This window comes from Colletotrichum higginsianum, chromosome 1 (genome assembly GCF_001672515.1).
Source record: "Colletotrichum higginsianum IMI 349063 chromosome 1, whole genome shotgun sequence".
NCBI lineage: Eukaryota > Fungi > Ascomycota > Sordariomycetes > Glomerellales > Glomerellaceae > Colletotrichum > Colletotrichum higginsianum.
This window is the reverse complement of record NC_030954.1, coordinates 244575-265087: the sequence shown is the minus strand read 5'-3', so window position 1 is coordinate 265087 and position 20513 is coordinate 244575. Positions and strand designations below refer to the sequence as shown.

At 54.0% G+C, this 20513-nt stretch overlaps 5 protein-coding genes across 5 annotated transcripts; 3 read left to right on the top strand and 2 right to left on the bottom strand.

Annotated features, from left to right (window-relative positions):
• Positions 1 to 2616: 2616 nt before the first annotated feature.
• Positions 2617 to 4964, top strand: CH63R_00080 (High-affinity methionine permease; the record flags this gene model as incomplete). Its single annotated transcript, XM_018295055.1, has 9 exons — positions 2617 to 2869; positions 2930 to 2997; positions 3066 to 3237; positions 3303 to 3398; positions 3457 to 3719; positions 3788 to 3881; positions 3934 to 4269; positions 4330 to 4582; positions 4661 to 4964. The coding sequence occupies 9 exons, from the start codon at positions 2617 to 2619 to the stop codon at positions 4962 to 4964; spliced, it is 1839 nt and encodes a 612-aa protein (XP_018163417.1).
• A 595-nt stretch (positions 4965 to 5559) lies between these two features.
• CH63R_00079 (Uracil permease) lies at positions 5560 to 5910 on the top strand (the record flags this gene model as incomplete). The annotated part of the gene is made up of 1 exon (XM_018295054.1): positions 5560 to 5910. The coding sequence occupies one exon, from the start codon at positions 5560 to 5562 to the stop codon at positions 5908 to 5910; it is 351 nt and encodes a 116-aa protein (XP_018163416.1).
• A 4030-nt stretch (positions 5911 to 9940) lies between these two features.
• Positions 9941 to 11795, top strand: CH63R_00078 (Phosphate transporter; the record flags this gene model as incomplete). Its single annotated transcript, XM_018295053.1, has 2 exons — positions 9941 to 11464; positions 11526 to 11795. The coding sequence occupies 2 exons, from the start codon at positions 9941 to 9943 to the stop codon at positions 11793 to 11795; spliced, it is 1794 nt and encodes a 597-aa protein (XP_018163415.1).
• Positions 11796 to 12033: 238 nt separating this feature from the next.
• CH63R_00077 (Had-superfamily subfamily variant 1) lies at positions 12034 to 13317 on the bottom strand (the record flags this gene model as incomplete). The annotated part of the gene is made up of 1 exon (XM_018295052.1): positions 12034 to 13317. The coding sequence occupies one exon, from the start codon at positions 13315 to 13317 to the stop codon at positions 12034 to 12036; it is 1284 nt and encodes a 427-aa protein (XP_018163414.1).
• A 1112-nt stretch (positions 13318 to 14429) lies between these two features.
• CH63R_00076 (Platelet-activating factor acetylhydrolase) lies at positions 14430 to 15593 on the bottom strand (the record flags this gene model as incomplete). The annotated part of the gene is made up of 2 exons (XM_018295051.1): positions 14430 to 15112; positions 15170 to 15593. The coding sequence occupies 2 exons, from the start codon at positions 15591 to 15593 to the stop codon at positions 14430 to 14432; spliced, it is 1107 nt and encodes a 368-aa protein (XP_018163413.1).
• Between the last annotated feature and the right edge of the window lie 4920 nt (positions 15594 to 20513).

Here is a 20513-nt window from a genome sequence, read left to right as displayed (position 1 = left end):
GTCCATGGTGAAACCTAAACCGGGCACCCAAAAGATGTGTTTGGGCTTGGGAATTAGACCTTCCACGCCTACAAGACTTGTCCCGGGCCTTCCTACGGACCAATTGTCAGGCCGAGTTTGGAAAGGGAGCAGCATCAATCCAGCGGAGCTCGATTACTGATCTTGAAGCAAACAAAAGTGTTTTTGTCTTCTTCACCACCCATTGACCGTGTTGAAACCGAGGTAGAACACTATATTATTAAGCCAAGTAGTTCCTGCGTACTACCCAGGCTGAAGTACCGACGTGTGGGATTAGGCTGCATCGTTTGTTGTCATACTTGACGTTGACTTTTGGAATGTTCAAGGTTGGCGGAAACACCGCCTCATACCAGCACGTACGTCACACGCACAAATAATCAGGATGGCAATGCGAAGTTTGGCAACCAAATCAACAAGGCTCCTTGAGAATACAGAGTTGAATATTCAAATCTCCATTTTTGACCTTCCTCTCCCTCACACACAACACGAAACCCTTTTTCAAAAAGCTCATCCCTCTTGTGCACTGTAGTCTGTCGTGTTTCATCTGCTCGTGTCGCGTGAACTAGGAGTGGGAAAATGAGGCTTCTATGCAGCCAGAGGATTGATTCAGGGCGGCTTAAAAATGCTGTTGTTCTTCAGGGCAAGGTTAACTAGAGCTCATGGTCGAATCCACTCTTTTACGGTCCCTTACTGCGCTTTCGTACATAAGCCCCCGCGTTAGCTTTACATGCTTGGTTCGTCCTCGGACTTTTATGTTCTTACCGTCAGCACGTGAAGTTCTGATAATTTGTAAGAACTAATACAGCGTCTCTGAGTTATTTCGCTTGACCGTTACCACAGACGTTACGTTACTGCGATGAAAGCTCACTATGCCGGCCATAGACTAGAGACAGCACACAAGCTTCCGAAAGCTCATTTGGCAACGCTGAAGAACATTCTCTACTTGCATCTGAAGCCACTTCTCAGGCCCTGTACACGTTACCAACGTCGGAGCTGTTGGTCTTGGATGCCATTGGCACATCGTCGTGCAGCCAAGACATGCGGAGCGGCCCGCTATGGCGCGATCAACGCCCGGCAGCCTGCCGGCAAGGGACTGCATAACCGCGGATGCCCAGACTCTTCGCCCGCGGCGCAACAACGTGGTGCCCATGGAATGGGAGTCAACTGCAGATTGAAATTACCTAGTCAGAGGAAGACTGGATGTGATAAGGTCTTGGCGGTGCGAATAACAAGACTACGAGCATAGGAAACCGAAGATGGTCTCTTGAGCGCACTTGTAGCATTTTCCACCATGTCTCTTGTCGTCTTGTTTCCCTCGAATGCCGTTGGTTACTCTACGGTCGTGGAGATTTCTCTCTGTATTGTCCATGTTCCAACCGCGTGGCATGAACACGGAGGAGCCTGATCGGGCTATGGTGTAGCATGATTCGCTTGGTTGTCAACAACTCCGGACGGGAACACATGGACTCGGATCTAGGCTTTCTATTTCAGCCACAGTACGTAATGAGACCGGATGTTAAGCACTCGGTTGATTACCATGCCATTTTTCGAGATGATAATCGCGCAGCTTCCCGACCTCGGTGAGTTCCTGGGCCTCGATCAGTTGGACCAGCCGCCACCACCACCGGCTACTGCAGCCCTCATCCGCCTCACTACTAACGAATACAGTAACAAGTCCTTGGAAATGCCAGTCGGCAGTGGGCACGAATCCTTCGGTCTGCAAAGCCAGTGCCGCATTAGCAGGGGATCCGTCCTGGTCGAACCAACAGAAGCAAGGTAGCGGGCTTCGCATTGCAGCTACGGCTCTAGCTCGGAAATTCCGCGATGGAGTCGTTGCTGGATTGCGCCATCGTCGACAACCTGGTTTTACGTACTCAGTTTGCCCTTTTTGACTTGAATCGGGAAGTGAGGTGATTTACGGATGCCGATCTTCGGCACGCGTGTTGGATGTCGACAACGAACGGCAAAATCGCAGCCGGAGCCACTCGGATATGTCGACTGGACTGCGGCTTCATGAAGGAATCAATCTCAGGCTCAAGTTGAGATCAAAGATTTTGCCAGGTCGTTTATTCTTGCTCAATCTTAGGAATAAAGTACTGCAGTGAAAGTGTTACTCTGTCCGCTTGGCTCGAAAAAGTCTTCATGCCTGGGCAGGGAACATTCGCCATGCTGGTCGTTCGTGTTGTCATCACCAAACCCTGCTCGTCCTCCCCCCTCGATCCCCCACATCGGAGCCGGTTGTGTCATCCGCCCCTCCGATGTTGAAATCAACAACGGCCCGTTACTGACAGCAGCCCACCATCTTTCCCGGCGATGTTGCAGTGGCACACAGAAAACCATGCAGTTACTCCCGATCTAAGCCTGTTTCGAATGCTCAGAGGGTGCAGCCAAAGAGCATGCCGTTGGGAGAAGCCTTTCCTTTAAATAGTTCCCGTGTGAACGCAGTCCTCGGCACGCTCTTGAGAGCACATCATGCAGCACCCTTGCTAGGAAATCCTATCAGCCTGATACCTTCGTTCCAGATTCAGGCTCAGAAGACACCACCTCTGAGACACCTTCCTTTTCCAGTCCTGTTTCTCTTCTGGGCAGTCTTGAGCCATGGCTTGGCGGCGGCCGTTTGGCGAACGAGGCAACGCTTCGGGGACGGTGGGAGAGGCCCAAAGGGAGCAGATCTCTGCCGGAAGCACCCAGTACATTGGTGAGAAGGGAGGCAACGATGCACCACCTACCTACCAGGACGCATCGGGTGCGCCTGTTGAGAACAACTCCCCGCTGGGGTACTCCGTCGGTCCGGTGACCATCACTCTGCTGAACATTACGATGATGATTGGCGCTGGTATCTACTCTACGCGTGAGTTCAGCTTTTGTTGAGACATAATAAGAGTTGGGTATCATGCTAACGTCTTTCCAGCGGCCAGCATCTTGGCGGGCACGGGCTCTGTGGGCGTCAGTTTTGTGTACTGGACTCTCGGCTACATGGTACGTCTCAATTACGCCTTTGAATAGTTGCTCGCGGAGAAACAGGAATCTGATTACATGGTTCCTAGCTGTGTCTCGCGTCCGGAGCCGTCTATCTCGAATTCACCGCGTACTTCCCCAGCCGTTCCGGCTCCGAGGTGGTCTTCCTCGAGCAGGCCTACCCCCGGCCCATGTGGCTCTTCCCGACGACGTTTGCCGTCCAGAGTGTCATTCTCTCCTTTGGAAGCGCCAATGCTACGGGTTAGTCGATGATCACAACGAGCTGCCCCTTGTTTCGAACGAAGAGGCTGACCGAAACCCGACAGTCATGGCCAACTATCTCATCGCCATCTCGGGCCACGAAGGCACTAACTGGCAGATCAAGGGTACCGCTCTCGCGTGCTACAGTCTCGCGACCTTGAGTAAGTGCCGTCCCTCGTTGAACAATCACGAATGGCCGTGTTCTGACCGAAACCAAAGCACTCGTGTTCAACACCAAGTACGCCTACTGGTTCTCGAACGGCGTCGGCGTGGTCAAGATCTGCACGCTGCTCTTCGTCATCATCACCGGCTTCGTCGTGCTGGGCGGCGGCACCAAGGTCGAGAACCCCACGGCCAACTTCCAGGACGCGTGGTCTGGCAGCTCGACGGCCAGCGCGTACGGCATGACGACGGCGCTGTATCGCATCATCTTCTCGTACGGAGGCTACAACAACGCCTTCAACGTGGCCAACGAAGTCAAGGTATGGTTGACGAAACGGTCTTCTCCATGGCGGTGATAGTCCTGAGCTGACAGAATGGCGCTCGCTAGAACCCAGTCAGGTCGCTCAAGATCTACGCAACGGCGGCCTTGACGACCGTGTACATCCTGTACATGTTTGCAAACGTTGCCTTCTTCGCTGCCGGTAAGAAATGCCCCAAATCCCAACCATGCAACCGATGACGACCCCCCATGAGCTGACGATGGGGCATTGCTTCAAGTCCCGAGAGACGAGTTCGAAAACTCTGGCCTCACTGTCGCCAGTCTCTTCTTCGAGCATGTGTTTGGCAACAGCGGCGCCGTCCGCGGCCTCAACTTCCTCATCGCGCTGGCCTCCTTTGGCAACATGATTGCCGTCATCATCGGCTTGTCTCGTCGCATCAGAGAGTGCGGTCGCCAGGGTGTCCTGCCTTGGACCACGTTCTGGGTTTCCACCAAGCCCTTCGGAACCCCTCTTGGGCCGTACCTCGTGATCTGGTTCTTGACTGCCCTGATGATCCTCGCCGTCCCCGCTGGAGACGCGTTCACCTTTGGTACGTTTTGGCCCCGTCTACTAATGCCGATGGTTTCCCCAGCACTGACTTTGTGAACAGTGAACGATCTCGGCATCTTCCCGGCGGCCGCGTTCAACCTCGCAATGGCCGTGGGCATTTATGTCGTCCGCTGGCGCCGCAGAAAGGCGAATCTCCCCGAGCCCGAATTCAAAGCGTGGCACGTGGTGATTCTCTTTAACATCTGCATCCAGCTCTACCTTCTCATCATGCCGTGGTATCCTCCCGCAGGTGGCCAGTACGCCGGTGACGTGAGCTTCTGGTACGCGACGTACGCCGTGACTGGTATCGGAATGTGAGCATCTCTTCTCTCCCCGCCCCGCCCCCTTGGTTTGCATTTTCTTGTTTCTGTATAGCTGACGCCGGTCTCTAGTCTTCTCACGTGCGCCATCTACTACTGGTTTTGGGCGTTCCTTTTGCCCAAGTGGAAAGGCTACAGGTTGCGACAGGAGCTCATCAGCCTTGACGACGGTGCTCAGAGCAACAAGCTCCGAAAGGTACCGATTTCCGAGGTGGACGAGTGGGATGCTACTCACGACGCCGCCGGGCGCCTTCTCGGTCCGTCTTCCGGCGAGACGCTCGTGCAAGAGAAGGGGTTGCGAACGTCTTCGGAGGGTAATAGTTCGGACGAGGGCAAGCAGGTTTCGAGTACCATTCGTGAGAGCAGCCACGTTTAGTTCTGCCTGTGGAACAGCCGACTGAAGGGGCCTTTGAAATCTGAATGGGAGTCCGGCTGTGATGGTTTGAGTGAGACAAGTCCAGAGAGACTTCCCAGAGAGACTTCTAGACTCTTATCTAGCTTGGCATACATGGTGGTGGTTATCGCCGCATCATAACGTGTTCTGACATCCTCCAAGCCCATGGAAGCACAATGTCCCCTTTTCGTGTGTTTGGCAGCTTGTTTTCCAAGTCCCGATTGAGACAGCACACGGCCAAGACTGACGCGCTTGGTCATTATGTCGTAGTGGTCCGTCCATCCTACCCCAAACTCCTAAACCCCGATCACACAAGCGGCGATCTTTGCTGCATGCGCCATCTCCAAGCCCGCGTCACCGGATGACATCATACTACTCTGTTTGTTTATCACAAGCTTGAACCCGGGCGAGGAGCAGCTGGTGTTGTTCTTCACGCAAGACCGCACAGCTGCTTCAAACTACTCACTCATCAAAATAGCAAGACGACATCGCCAAACGTCAAGCAACATTGACTCACACGCACTCCTCGTCTAGAGATTTCCTCTTCCATAAAAACACATACACACACACACACACGATGGCTTCCAACATCATCCGCCAAAGAGCGCTGTCTTCGCTCTCACACACGGCTCGCTCGGCGCCAATGGCCGCGCGCGCGACCGCCACGCCGTCGACACGGCGCTTCCTGAGCGAAAAGCCCGGCCTGGCGTCGACGGACATCAGGGACATCGGCGACGCCAGGAAGACGAACCCGCCGCAGCCCAAGATCTCCAACGCCAGCGTGGGCGACGAGAAGCTCACCGACGAGCAGCAGCGCGAGGTGGACGAGCACAACAAGGACTTTGAGAAGAAGCACGACACCGCCGCGCCGGCCGGGAAGGACAAGGTCGACAAGAAGTTCTGGACCAAGCGGGGCGGCAGCGAATGAAGGGTTGCCGGGGCTAGATGGACGAAGGAAGGAAGCCGAGGACGATCGCGTTCTGATGAATGAATGGATGGTGTTGACACGCATCAATCATACCCGCCGAATATTGCCGCACAGGTGATGGTGCATAGATATCCCTAATTTTTTGTTTGAGGACTTTGATCTGGCTCCTGTTTCAGTACTACTCGTGATACGGCACTTGGTGAATGCGGCTCCTGGCAGTATCAAGCTCACAACATCGTGCCATCAGCCTCAAGAGGGCTTGAGATCGCCGTCTGGACGAGGGGAATCCAGAAACTGCGCGTCCCGGCAAGTTCTTTTTATCACACTCAGATATCGAAGACGCCAATTGTGTGTACATGATGGCCGGTCTAGCCTACGGTGGAATCCTTTTTTTCGACGACCCCTCTAGACATCGCTACAAGTTCTATCAATAATCATCAGGACGCCAGCTGAAGTTTCCGCCTTCCAAACTCCGATCATCTTGTTGATCCTGGCAGAAAATTCGAGGTCTTGAGATGCTTGCGGTGTATCAATTCCACTACAGAGTCCTAGTTGACCTTTTGCAGAGGAATGCGTCAGTTTTTCCATCAAGAGCTTGTCTTCTTCACTGCAATCCAGCCGGTAAACGAAGTGCATTGTTTGTCATGCCACAAAATGTCGATAAAAACAAACTTTTGTCCATGAAGTTGCCTGGAGGATACCAGTATTCCGGTATCTCTGAAGCCATGGCCGCTCGACTTTCAAATGAACGAGGTTTCTGGCATCCGCGGTTTCTAGATCAGGTGTAGAAGATCCTGCATTCCCAGGAAGAAAACATGATGAGATCATCAGCCAGGTGGTCGAAAGAAACCCGCGTCTGCCGCCAGACGTTCACCATACCGAGATGGCACGTGGGCGACGCAACACTCACGGCTTCTCGCCCCTGAATAGGGCTTTCTTGGCGTCTGCCCCTGATCCGTCCCGGCACGTAGTGTAGGGTAGTTGGGAGAGTCCAAGGGGCTACCTTGTGCCAAGACCCGCGGGACGGAAAGTCTAACATCCAGACAAGCCAGGTTAGCTCGTGAAACTTTGCGGAGGCTCCGATTCAGTGATTCATTCACTCAGGAGTACGGATAGAAACAAGGGGGATTCCACTTGAAGCGCCGGCAAGAGGTTTCATCTAGGCAGCGTCGTTTGTCTTTGCTTCGGGGCATGCTGAGACCTTGCCGGCGGTGCTACCCTTGTGAATAGCTGAACTCTGGGGGTCGCAGCATCACGTCGTCCCATAGTCAACACTCGCTTGGCGGTTGATGATGAAGTGCTTCCGTGGAGACGAGAAGCCGGCGAAACCGTCGCAGCACCTTGTATCATGAACCCAGCCCTGCAAGGACTCTTGCAATAAGCTTGAACTGAGTAAAGTTACGCAGCAAACAAAATGGTCCGATGGTGATCAAACTGCGTCACGCCGAGGAGGCCTTGACGGTCTTGGCATATAACGTTTGAATCATGGAACGAACCTTTCAGCACCCGGGAGTTAGTCGCAAGGAGGGGGGACTTGGTTGTCAGTTGCGTATTTTTAGCACACCGGGGGGGGGTTTGGTTTGTCCTGCTCATTGCAGAGTCTTTCCAAACAATGCCAAGTGATTTTCGCCCCGATGTGACAGTCAGCAAAGAGGAGAAGAAGGAGGAGAAGGAGGAGGAGGAGGAGGAGGCAACGGGGCGGGAAATACTTGTGCCATCCGAAGAATCAAACCCTACCTGTACATAGTATGCACGCAGCAAGGTCCCCGATGTTGATCGCGGTAGTTTTTCCCCCTCTCTCCCTACAAATACAAAGTCTTGGCTGCTTGGCGACCGCCACTCTAGCGCGTTCTGGGAGCTCCGACTCATATTTTGGTTACGAAAGAAGAAGAAAAAAGAGAGAAGAAAAAAATCGGCGCTGAGCCACCCGGTGATCCGCGACGCGGTCTCTCTGTCACTCGGTCTCTCTTGTTGTTGAGACTATTCCAGCAGCATTGGCGTCCATCTCATAACGATGCGACGGACTCCAGCTTCGCGGTAACCTCATGAAGCTGAGGGAGCTTGGCAGGGCAAAACCCGGACACCAAAGCACGAGATGTCGCTCTGAGCAACGTCCATTTACGCACTTCTGAAGATGATTATGATGATGAACTGATATGGGTTACCCCGAAAGCCGGCCGGTGGTTGCACGCGGTATCATCACCCCACCCATCCCCCGGAGGGCGTTTTGACGTGTTCGGCCACTCAGAAAGCCAGACATGGCGACGCGTCTGTGGCTGAGGATGCCCGTTGCTACTACCAATGCCGGCCGCCACGCTGAAGCCATCGGGGCTTACCGTTCGGTTCTCCAGTCTCAAGAGTCTGTCTGTGTGTGTCTCTCTCTCCCCCGACGATCGACGGGGTGTTTCCCCGGTCGCCAGAGGAGGCAGATCAGCGGCTTCACGTCGGTTTTGTATAGACTGGCTCTCGCTGGTTCGCCAAAGCCAACCCCAACCCCCCTCCCTCACCTCGCACCTGTGACCCTAGTACTTCTGCTCGGTACTGTTCTTGGTATTACTGGGTCTTGGCTGGGCGCGCACATGTTTCCGTCGGCTTTCGCCCAGAAAAGGGTCCATGTCGCGTGACTCGTGCATCGCCGGGCCACCACGGTCGGGAAGGGGGAGGGGGGAGAGAGAGAGAGAAACAGAGAGAATTGCAGTAAATGACATGAAAAGAGAAGGAGAGAAACGGAATCTCTTCCAGCAACAAGCATTCGACTCCCTTGGCTGCGTCTTGCTCGGTCGCCCGTTCAGGTAAGTCAAAACACCAAGGCCGAAAAAGCCAGGGGGGATCGGAACCTCGGGAAGACTCACCCTTCATCGATACAGAGAGAATGAAAAAAGAGAGGAAGAAAAAAAAAAAAGAGGGAATTGCTCGCGTGCTCTCCTGCCCAGTCGATTGCCATCGTGCTCTCAGAGAAGCAGGAGAGCACGCGACACTCGACACAAGTGAAGGGTGTCTAGCGTCAGATCATCTGTCTTGGCGGACATGGCGGCGGAGAGTTGACGCGAGGAGAAAGCGTACGGATGCAGTAGTAGTTGACAGGCTTGACCAGGAGGCAAAAAAAAAATAAGATACCACACTGAACAGCTCTTCGACGGAGCTTCGAGAGCGTATGGAAACGACAACGTGCTCGCACACGGGAAGCTGACTGGCTGGTTTCCCTCTCTTGGCGATTCTCTCTTTTGGTGCACCGAGTGCTCTGTACCTTGAAAGCCAAGAAAGGCCAAGTCGTGGAGTGGCACCCGTCTTCACCAATCTCGGCTGGTGGTGTGGAGGATTGCAATGCTCGGCGCAGACTGGGCATCCGTCAAGCATATCCACATGGATGGGTCGAGGCGGCGCTCTGGAGTCGTTCTGAACGTCTGGACGTCGTTGTGAACGTCTGGAGAGCTAGCTATACACGCCATTTGGCAGTTGAGTCGAGTTTTTCCCTCTCTCTCTCTGGCTGGTCTCTCACAACCGTCGCCGCCTCCCGCCTCCCCCCCCCTTACCCCGGTCCAAGCTGGAGGCGAACACAAAGGCCAAGATGTCCAGGTCTCTCTACCTGTATCCATCCGTATTGTCTCCAGAAACAGGAACCCTGGAAAAAGATGGGTTGACGGAGACTAACAGAACAGATAGAGAGAGAGAGAGAGAGACACGCACACACACACACACTCACAGACGGCGCGGGGCACACGTGGGTGTTCCGTCTTATTAATGTCGACGTGCCGCTCTGTATAAAGCATCGTGGCGTTCCGAACCCTCTCGACCACCTTGAGAGAAGAGAATCTCGACAAGCTTTTTTCCCCTTTTCTCCCATCCCGAGCGAGCCTGCCCGCCTGCCCGCCGCCCCCTCTTACACCCAAGCTCTCCTCCTTCCGGCGGCTTGTTGGTGTTACTTGGACACTCTCTCTTCCTCTCTTCCTCACTTCCTCCATCTCTCTTTCACCTCCTCCTCTCAACTAGGTCAACTACAAACGTACGGACAAAGGAACCACCGACCGCCATGGCCGTCCTCACGCAGTATGACTGGATCATAGCCATCATCAGCATCGCCTTCTGCGGCAGCTCCTTCGGCAACGGCGCCAACGATGTCGCCAACTCGTACGCCACCTCGGTCGCCGCCCGCACCCTCACCATGCCCCAGGTCGGCTTCCTGTCCATGTGCACCGAGTTCTTCGGCGCCGTCGTCCTCGGCGCCCGCGTCACCGGCACCATCAAGAACGACATCATCGACCTCGACCGCTTCCGCCAGACCCCCTCCACCCTGATCCTCGCCATGGGCTGCGCCGAGTTCGCCAGCGCCTTCTGGCTGCTCGCCGCCACCAAGCTGGGCTACCCCGTCTCCACCACCCAGACCATCGTCGGCGCCCTCGTCGGCGTCGGCATCGCCGCCCAGGCCCAGGTCTCGTGGTCCTGGAAGGACGGCAGCGTCTCCCAGATCGCCGCCTCCTGGGCCATCGCCCCCCTCATCGCCGCCGTCATCGGCGCCGTCCTCTTCGCCTCCCTCAAGTTCACCGTCCTCGAGCGCAAGAACTCCTTCGAGAAGGCCATGAAGGCCATCCCCTTCTACCTCGCCTTCACCGCCGCCGTCCTCGCCCTCTTCATCACCGTCGAGGCCCCCGGCGCCCCGTCCCTCGAGGAGCTCGGCGCCGGCACCGCCTGCGGCATCGTCCTCGGCGTCTTCTTCGGCGCCCTGCTGCTCGCCTACGTCTTCTTCGTCCCCTACGTCCACCGCCGCCTCGTCAAGGAGGACCCGCGCATCCGCCTCCGCCACATCTTCCTCGGCCCCATGCTGTACATGGAGAACCCCCCCATCTACATGCCGGCCAAGGGCAACGAGTTTGTCATCGACTACTACGCTGACGCCCACGACGAGTCTGCGGAAGAGATGAAAAAGAACAACGACGACGACAACATCAACAACAGTGCCGACGTCGAGAAGCAGCAGGCCAAGAACCTCGGCAACGGCAACGGCAACGACAACGCCAGCGCTGACAGCCCGACCTCGGCGCCCCCCCTCTCCCTCGAGGACGTCGAGCGCGGCGGCAAGAAGACTCCTCTCGCCACCGGCGGCGGCGTCGTCCAGAGGTACAAGCGCAAGCCCGAGCCCGAGGAGCGCTTCCTCGCCCCGACCGCCCACCTCCCCATCCACAACCCCAAGCGCATCTGGAGCTTCATCAAGTACTTCTTCCTGCAGGGCGTCACTCGCGACTGCGTCACCCACGCCTCCTCCCAGCTGTCCGCCATCCACGGCAAGGCCAAGCGCTACGACAACCGCGTCGAGCACCTCTGGACCTACGCCCAGGTCGCCAGCGCCATGATGATGTCCATCGCCCACGGCTCCAACGACGTTGCCAACGCCGTCGGCCCCTGGATCGCCGCCTACCAGGTCTACATGACGGGCGAGATCAGGGAGGACGGCGAGTCCCCTATCTGGATTCTCGTGGTGGCCGGCTTCCTCCTCGGCGCCGGCTTCTGGTTCATGGGCCACCACATCATCAAGGCCATGGGCAACAAGATCACTCAGGTATGTTCACACCACCAACCAATTCGTACCGTCCAGGATGCTAACATGAGTTGAATTCTAGCTGTCTCCCACCAGAGGTTTCGCCATGGAGTTGGGCGCCGCCATCACCGTCCTCCTTGCCAGTCGTCTCGGTCTCCCCGTCAGCACCACCCAGTGCCTGACCGGTGCCGTCATCGGTGTCGCCTTGATGAACTTCGACATCGGCGCCGTCAACTGGCGCCAGGTCGCCTTCATCTTCTCCGGCTGGCTCGTCACCCTTCCCTGCGCCGGTCTCATCGGTGGTCTGTTGATGGCCATGTCCCTCAACACTCCCCAGTTCGGCCAGGGCTAAGATCGTTCATGATGACCGGGATGGATTATTAAAAAAGAGCATCGTAGAGTGGCGTTAATGATTTATTTGCATGGGTGGCTACTCGGAAAGAGCTTCCGGGTTTTGGAACAGAGGCATGAAAAACATGTCCATACTAGCATTGGAATTATGAAATAAACCGACTTATGACTTCAAGTAAATGCCCAATTCTTGACACTCCAACCCTACTGCAACCAACAGAAAGCCCACTCAACTCTTCTTAAAGCTCAATTCCTTCGCCCTCGACAACTAATGAAGCCTGTGTGCCAGCGATCTCAGCTAGTATCATCATCACAGACCTGAGATTTCGCAATGCTGCTCTTGGGTAGTCTCGCATGAGGTTGTCACAACAGGCCTGGAGCAATCTAAGACTCTCGAGCAACCTAGCTTCAATGCATGATTTCGAAGAGAGAATGCATTTTTCGTAGTCGATCCGGATGCTGTGAAGTCTCTCAGTGATGTGAAATCTGACATGTGTGCTCGGCTCGTTCATTTGCTCGCCTTGGCCTCGATAAGAGATCCGTATGGCGGTCTCGTTGATTGGGGATGCCGCTTTAGCGACTGTTCTGACCATTCCTTCGGTTCGAAGGATGGCAAAGACGTAGTTCTCCACGGAGATGCCTGCAAGAACAGCAGACAGTTCTTTCGCAAGGTCGTGGACGGTATTCTTCGGCAACCAGAGACAGTGCCGTGGCTCGGTAATCAAGTCCATGCCGATTCCCTCCGCAACAACTAGCGAATTTTGATAGGCGATATTTGGGGCGAATCGTGGGAGGCTGAAGTTGAGGTACCCCGGGAGCTGAGACATGCTTCGGATGACTGACACAGGTGTACCGAACAATACTCTCGTGGAGTCTGTCGCAACGGGCGAATACAAAATGGTCTCGATTCCGCATTCAAGACCTCCCCTGATATCAGAGTCCACAGAATCACCTATCATATAGCTGTTCTGAAGCGTGGCTCCCAACGCCTCGATGGCTAGGTGAAACAGTCGTTTATCGGGCTTGCAACACCCTGCTTCTTCTGAGGTGATGATATTGTCGACAAGGTGACGGACCCCAATTGCATCCGACTTTTCCAGCTGGTCTTTGAGTTGTCCGTTGGTAACGATTCCCAGTCTGAAACCGTGCTCGCGTAGACGAATCAGCATCTCGACACTGTCTGGAGTCGCTCTTCGACTTTTCTGGTACGCTGGTTTGTAGACGTTCCTGAACTCGGTGATCTGCTGGGCAGTCGGCTCTGGGAGCCCAACCTCGTTGAAAAACAGGCGAATCTTTCTAGAGTCCGCCTCTTGGTAAGTGATTCTATTGCGCAGGTATTCGTCGTAGGCCTTCTGAAGTGATATGTTGTACTTGGAAATGAGGTCTTGGGTATTTTCCCCTGAGAAACTGTCATATTTCTGTTGAACTGTTGATATGGCGGATCCGAGCGAGTGGTGATGATCAAAAAGAGTTCCATCCAAGTCGAACAATACTGCAGCGATATTGTGGCGGGTCGGCTCCATGGCGCAAAGTTAACAAGTCAGTGCCGATTTCAAGAGCCGAGAGGAGATGGTTCAAGACAAGGCAACACCTGGAGACAAGAAGGAACTGCAGGTTGCTGAAGAGGCGGCGAGAAGGTGGGAAAGATAGAGGGGGGCACACAGGTAAGAAAATGTGGCTGCAAGGCGAAGGACCTCTGGGCTGTGAAGCATAGTTTTACCTTGGCCGCTGGCAGGTTCCGTTGACTTGCTTTACTCCGTCGTTGGTTTGGAACACTGCATGCTGTCCCACAGTAGCACTCGGCGGGTTTCGCACGCTTTAATGTTGCATCCGGCGAACCACAACGTCAGGCTGTGGCAGTGGTGTGTGCCAGACGACCATCACCTTGTCCAGATCATAAGCTGGACCAACTCCCATGCTGTAAGACCCGAATTTCAAGTTCAATGGCTCCGTGAATATCTACTTTGGACGACCGACAGCAGTACGCAACTTTGAGATGGACCAACTAGAATTTTCGTGGACTCCCAAGATTGTGATACTTGCGTTACTATCGGTCGTCACCAGAGCTGGGAAGACTGCGCGGAACCTGGCACTCAAGATGAAGAGATATGACCACAGACCAGCGCATATACTGGCTATCTTACGAAAAGGCATGCTTTTTCACTCTGCATGACGTGCTGGCAGCTTTACCCGAAACTGAGCATGCAGTGAATTTGTATAGACGTAACTTCACTGAATGATAGGCTGACTTCCAACAACAGTCTTAGGTATTCAGGCAAAAGCTGCAGCAAGGACACGTGTTTGCAACCAAGAGATCATTTGAGGAATCTAGAAAAGCGATTATTATCTTGCGGTTTATGCTGGAGAATTCCCTTCTTTAAGCTCAGAGTCTCCCAGTTAACACAAGCAAGCGGTTCTACTACGCTAGCATCAATACCTTGTCGCTCACAAGACAACATGCCTACCCCTCAGGTGGCTCTTTACTTCGAAAGTTTGAATCGCCACAGATTGGAAGATCTCAACACAGAGTTGGAAAGCCGTCATATCGGATCTCATCGGACCAAGTTTCTGCCTTCCGTAAACAGATCGATAAGATATTTTTCCAATGTAGATCTACCAAGTATTCTTTCCCCACTCATTTTCCATCATGAATTTCGTCCCAATGCACCTCGGAAAATTCGTCTGAAGGAGTATCCAAAAGAGGCTGCTCAGCACCAAGCAAAACGTCATCAAAGAATGCTCTGATGAACGTCCTCGTGATGTTGACCATTCTGTTGCCGTTGATAGGCCCCATTGTAGCTGTTGTACCGAAAACCTTCCAATATGTCCTGTCCTCCCAGTCAGCATGCACGCTTCCATCTACCGAGAACAGGCGCCACCAGCCAGTCTGCCAGGCTCGATAATTGCTCCAAGTGCGGTCAGAGTTTGCATTGTGGCCCCCGAAGCCCAGAATCATCGACGGCTTCTTCAGGTCGGAGTCGGATGTGCTGTTCAGCCGGCCCCAGTTAGTACCGTCCACGTTGATGGCGGCAGAAACGGCATCACTCTCCAGTGCCAAGGTAAGCGCAGCGGAGCCTCCGAGAGATACACCGAAGGTGCCGAAGTCGGTGGTCTTGAAAGGCGCGTCGAGCTCTGACACAAGGGAGGGGAAGTAGTTAATGAACTGAAGCTGCTGTCTGACTCTGACGGCATGCAGCTCTTCTACCCAGGCAAGAGTGTAATTGTTGAAGGCTGGCGAGAGGCCATATACGCCCGTACCATTCGGATATCGCACAAAGGGTTGCTCGTAGACGTGGTCGAATGCAGCCACGACGTATCCTTCGAAGTTCTGTCAGCGTGCGCAAGAAATAATTGGTCAAGAAATCCTGGGTTTACCGTGGGAGACGAGATCAGAGATGGCAATATAGCTGCCATCAGTCGGTGGTCCCCAACCGCCGGGCCCGAAAAGGAGCGTCGGACCCGTTCCCTCTTCAAGATAAGAGGCATTCCACCGCAAAGTCGAAGTCAGGTGGGAGATGTTGTAATTCCATAAATCCTCGTACAATTCGACAAGTTCGGGCTCGAGGTACGGCTTCGGGCAAGGCTTCTCGTCTGAGGTAGGATAGTACAGGGTGACGAGATACTCAGTTGAAATACCGTTTGGCCAGACAACATCTTCCTCGTCTAAAAAGGGAACGACGAAGCGCTGGGCGCCGACATTGTACTCGCCTGTAGGAGCGGGGATTGGCTCTCCAAGTATCGCAAGTGCGAGCGACGCCCACACCCACGGCGTTGAAAGCCAGGGGATCTGGATTTTCATGGCAGTGTTCGGGAGAAGAATACAACAACTATCGAGATTTGACAAGGCGAAAGATCTGGTGCGCGCCAACGCGAAAACGATGTACTTAAATAAGCTTTTTATGTCTTATGCCTGGTATCTCTCGGTTCTCAAACCTCTCCCGCGATAGACACAGGGAGGCACTTCCTGCAGGAACGCCGCGGCGCAGTCAAATCAGACTGACTTCTGTTCACTGGCCAAGTTTGTCTTACCTCGGTCAGAAAGTTGGCCCTTTTTGTGCTGGATCTCATTTCTAATCTACAAGGCTCTGCCCCGCCAGGCGTAAGACAAGAGACCAAATGTGCAGCATAAAAGGCTCGGAGTTGGTAGGTTAAGCAAGCGCCTTGGCATTTGCATTAAAAGTAAGCTGACCGCAGGATTTGCATCAAAAGTAAGCTGACCGCAGGATTTGCACTTTTGCTTTCCATGTATTACCTGCAAGGCAATGGCCGATGACTGATTTGGCTCACACCTGCTTCTTCCAACGTAGATAAGACGGCCTCCTTACCTCCTTCTAGTGGCTTGTCAAAAGTAAGTTAGAGCCCTGTGCTGTGCCAAAATTCCAACCCTATGTAGGTCAACGCAGGGTTGATGAAGTCTCCACCGTTAGTAACGTAGGCGAGGAAATTAAAGAACTTGGATCGCTGCGGCCTCACGCAACTCACAATTCATAACCGACTTTGTTCGCAGCACTCGCCAATCTGACTTCTCGCAAAAGCTCTCAACCTCTCTTGCATCAACCTTGAGTCGAGACTCTGTAAGCTCAATGACACTGCTGCTTATATGGTTATGGGCGGATGTCGCTCTCCCTCAGTTCTCAAGCTCAAACCCAAAAGTGATTGATGCCTCCACACTTTACACTGAGTCTTTGATACTTGATTCAAAAGACACGCATCGATGTCTCTAATTTCAGCAAGACATCTCCAAGATCTTCAAACGATGAGAGTATTTTCAAATCGCATGTATAAGCTGCCGCCGTTGAACTGGAAACGGTGTGCAGGTTTCCCTTCGCACGTGCGTCTAAACCAAGGACCCTTCCGGCGATATCATCCGAAACGCTCTGGCCCCAACTCTTGTGAACAGTAAAAGTAATCCGAAGGACGTCAAGATTGCTGCCGCGACCCAGGAAACCCAAAAAGAAGCCTGCCCTGCTGTAGAGTCCCCGCCCATAGACAAGATGGCAGCTACTAAAGAGATTGGAAGAAAGAGTGTGGCCATGACAGTGAGCTGTCCTGCGCTGACACTCTGTCTGACTGAGACAGGTTGCAAGTAGCTCTCAAGAGTACCGTCGACTCTGTAGATGGAAAGCTGAATAGCTTCTTGTAGGCTTCTCCAAGCATCAGCCTCCCAGGATCCTTGCGAGGTGACAAGTGCTCTTGCAAGCATCCCATAGTCAACTACACAATTATTCTAAATCTTTGCCTAGAAAATGGCTTGGCCTGTAGGCCAACCTCAGACAAGCCTGCAGGTCTTAGCAGTAGGCCTTCCCTGCTACGGCACAACTTCGATGGCTGCTATTCTGGCAAGCCACACAATCGGTCTGAGTCCTGTTTTTCATGCCACGACCAACAGTCCAGAACGATCCAAGCTCGTCCTGGAAGCACTATCTGCAGTCGGAGACAAAAACTCGGAGAGAAGATGGGCCGCTATCAAACAAGCTTTCAACGGCTACGTGGCATCAACGGAGACTCTGAATGCCTTGGCAGATGATCTTATGGATATCTACCCTGACGCCAAGTTGGTCTTGAACGTGCGTCCCCCTAATAAAGAGCCACCGGCAACGGCTTGGGCACGAAGCTGCAAAAACCCCATTGGGTTTTTGCGTCGTACTGGGCTTTGGTAATATGCTGGCCGTTGAGTCAGTACCGACATTGGTGGTATCGCTACCGCCTACAAACTGACATTTGGCGGCGGAAGGGAATGGTGGATTGTCATCTAAGATCGGAGGGTTGTCATTGAATGGAGTCAGAATTTTATGACCGATACCTGGAATGGATTCAAGCAGAGGCAAAGAAACGCAACCGGCCTGTATTGGTGTGGCACCTCGGCATGGGGTTGGAGCCTCTTTGCGATTTTCTCGGAATGGATCATCCGATTGCCAACACTCAACTTCCAGCCCTCAACGGCACTCAGCACGCAAGAGAAGGCCAGCGTCGATATATGTGCAGAGGGGTGTTGTACCAAGCCCTTCTGGTGGGTTTGTGTGCTACATGGTTGTGGGTAATAGGCGTTTGGTGAAATGCCAGATCTGTCAATTTCCTTTGTGTTTCTTGGGATGATTCATCGCCTACAATTTTTGCACTCGTGGCTTCTTCGCCGTCGCGGCTTTAATTCGTGGATAGGTGTAAGTGCCTTCAGCAGGGTTGTGTCAAAAAGGCAGTAGTAGATAAGTTGCTGTTTGATACACTAAACCATTATTTAGTACTATTCAACAACTCAATCCAGTGAATCCAATGCAGTACGATGCATCAGTTTATTCACTTTTGTCACCAACATCCACGAATTAGAGCCGCGTATTGCATTGTGGCTCATGAAGGCTACGGACATTTCGCAGTACTCTTCAGAGACAAAAGTGGTCGTCAGCTTGATGCCTACTATACCACTTGGGTGAAGAGGACTAGGAAATATAACCAATTGATATTTCAACTTTTTCTTTGTATCATCAAAACATGGGTGTAATGAACATTTCAACTTGGATCTTTCCAAGTGTCGACTACCTCTTCCAAACAGACCCCGGCTTCCGAGCATGCCAATACATGATTCATGCACCCACCAATCCCCAAATCCTGTAAGTAGAATCTTTAGAATCTTTGTCAATCCTTTCGTCTGGTCGGGTGTCCTTTTGCCAAGTTGGGTTGTGTTACGACCCCAAAATCGGCGCTTTCTCGCGGCTTTAGTCTTTGTATACGCGTTCTTGGTCTGCCGATGACCGCCGATCCCCAGTACCGTGCGCTATCAAGAACCAACAGCTGCAAACGCCAACACGACCAAGACAAGAGATACTGTTCGGGTGCACTGTGACGCGGAAGCACGGAAGCAAGTGTTTCCCAGATGATTGCGGTTATTGCACCCAAGCCGTGGGCGGGCCGCGCACTTTTGGCAGATAGGATCTCGGATGCTTGCCGAGACCCGGCTCGGGGGGTCTTGGTGATAAGCTAAGGCGGCTGTCATTGGTCAACAGAGCAGGATTCCCATCATGTATCCAGCGAAATGGGGGTTGAGGGTAGGGGTTCGGTTGAGATTGCGATTATCGATAAACGATATCGAGCGGTTATTGCACCCGTAGGTGATCCCGCTCACTCTCGATCCGGATCCGCGAGGCGGACGAGGCATTGGGGGGGGCGAGATGGAGCTGTTATCGACACCTCCGTGACAAGCCGGACACGCAGAGATGAGGGTGTGTTGGTGGTTGATGTGGGATAACACGCCCGATGACGATGGCCATTTCGTGGTATACATAGGAGGACGTGTTCGGCATCGGAAAGCCTAATGTTTTTGTTTTCCCAAGCTCTTCCAAGTTCTCGCAGTTCAGTTCAGTTCAGTTCCTGTTTAAATATTCTTATCATTACTCGGGGCCAATCTTCAGCTCCTTCGATATCATCCCATCAGCATCTGAACACCCGTCGGCAGCATCACCATCAAACCAAACCGCCAACATGGGATCCATGCCAACTGGAGGCTGGCGGCAGCTCGACGTCGGCGTCATCGGCGGCGGCATCGGCGGCATGAGCGTCGCCATCGCCCTCCGCCGCGCCGGGCACAAGGTCTCCGTCTACGAGCGCAACGACTTCGCCGGCGAGGTGGGCGCGTCCGTCTCGTGCGCCGCCAACGGCACCCGCTGGCTTCACGAGTGGGGCGTGGACGTGGCCAAGGGCGACCCGGTCGTCCTCAAGAGCCTCATCAACCGGGACTGGAAGACGGGCGAGCCCGTCAGCGTCTACAGCCTCGACGACTACGAGAAGCGCTGGGGCCACGTCTACAACATGTTCCACCGCCAGTACATGCACGCCATGCTCAAGGACACGGCGATGCAGGAGGAGGGCGAGGGGACGCCCGCGAAGCTGTTTGTGAACCACAAGGTAAGACACGGCTTTGGTGCCACTGTCGTCACCAACATTCCTCTCACCGGAGAGTGAGAGGGGGGGGGGGGGGGGGGGGGGGGGGGGGGAGAGAGAGAGAGAGACAGAGAGAGAAAGAAAGAAAGAAAGAAAGAAAGAAAAGACTGACACACACATCTAATTAGTGCAAAAACATCGACCTGAGCGCCGGAACGATCGAGTTTGAAAACGGCCACTCGGCGACGCACGACCTCGTCATCGGCGCCGACGGCATCGGCAGCGCGGTGCGGGGCCTCATCGGCGTCCTGCCGGAGAAGCGGCCGGCCGACTCCAGCTGCCTGCACGCCAACATCCTCACGGAGGACGCCGTCAGGGCCGGCCTCGTCGACTACTCGCAGGACGCGGCGCTCGAGTACTGGGGCGGCCAGGAGGGCAAGTGGGACAAGATCGTGCTCTCGCCCTGCAACGGCGGCAAGCTGCTGTCGTACTACTGCTTCTTCCCGCGCGAGAAGGGCGACTACGTGAACCAGGCCTGGGGCGTCGAGGACCGTCCCGTCGAGGAGCTGCTGGCGCCGTACCCGGAGCTGGACGAGCAGGTCCGCGCCCATCTCGCCATCGGCAAGGATATTCAGCCCTGGCGTCTGTGGATGCAGTACGTTTTCTTCCTTGTTAATCTTTCTTTCTCGTCTTTCTGTCATGGGCTCTCCATCATTGGCCGTTGATTTTCTCAAGATTCTAACCTTCACCTCGTGCAGCGACCCTTACCCTTACATCAACAAGAACATGGTTTGCCTGCTGGGTGATGCAGGACACCCTGTAAGTCGTCCAGAGGAGGGGGGGGGGG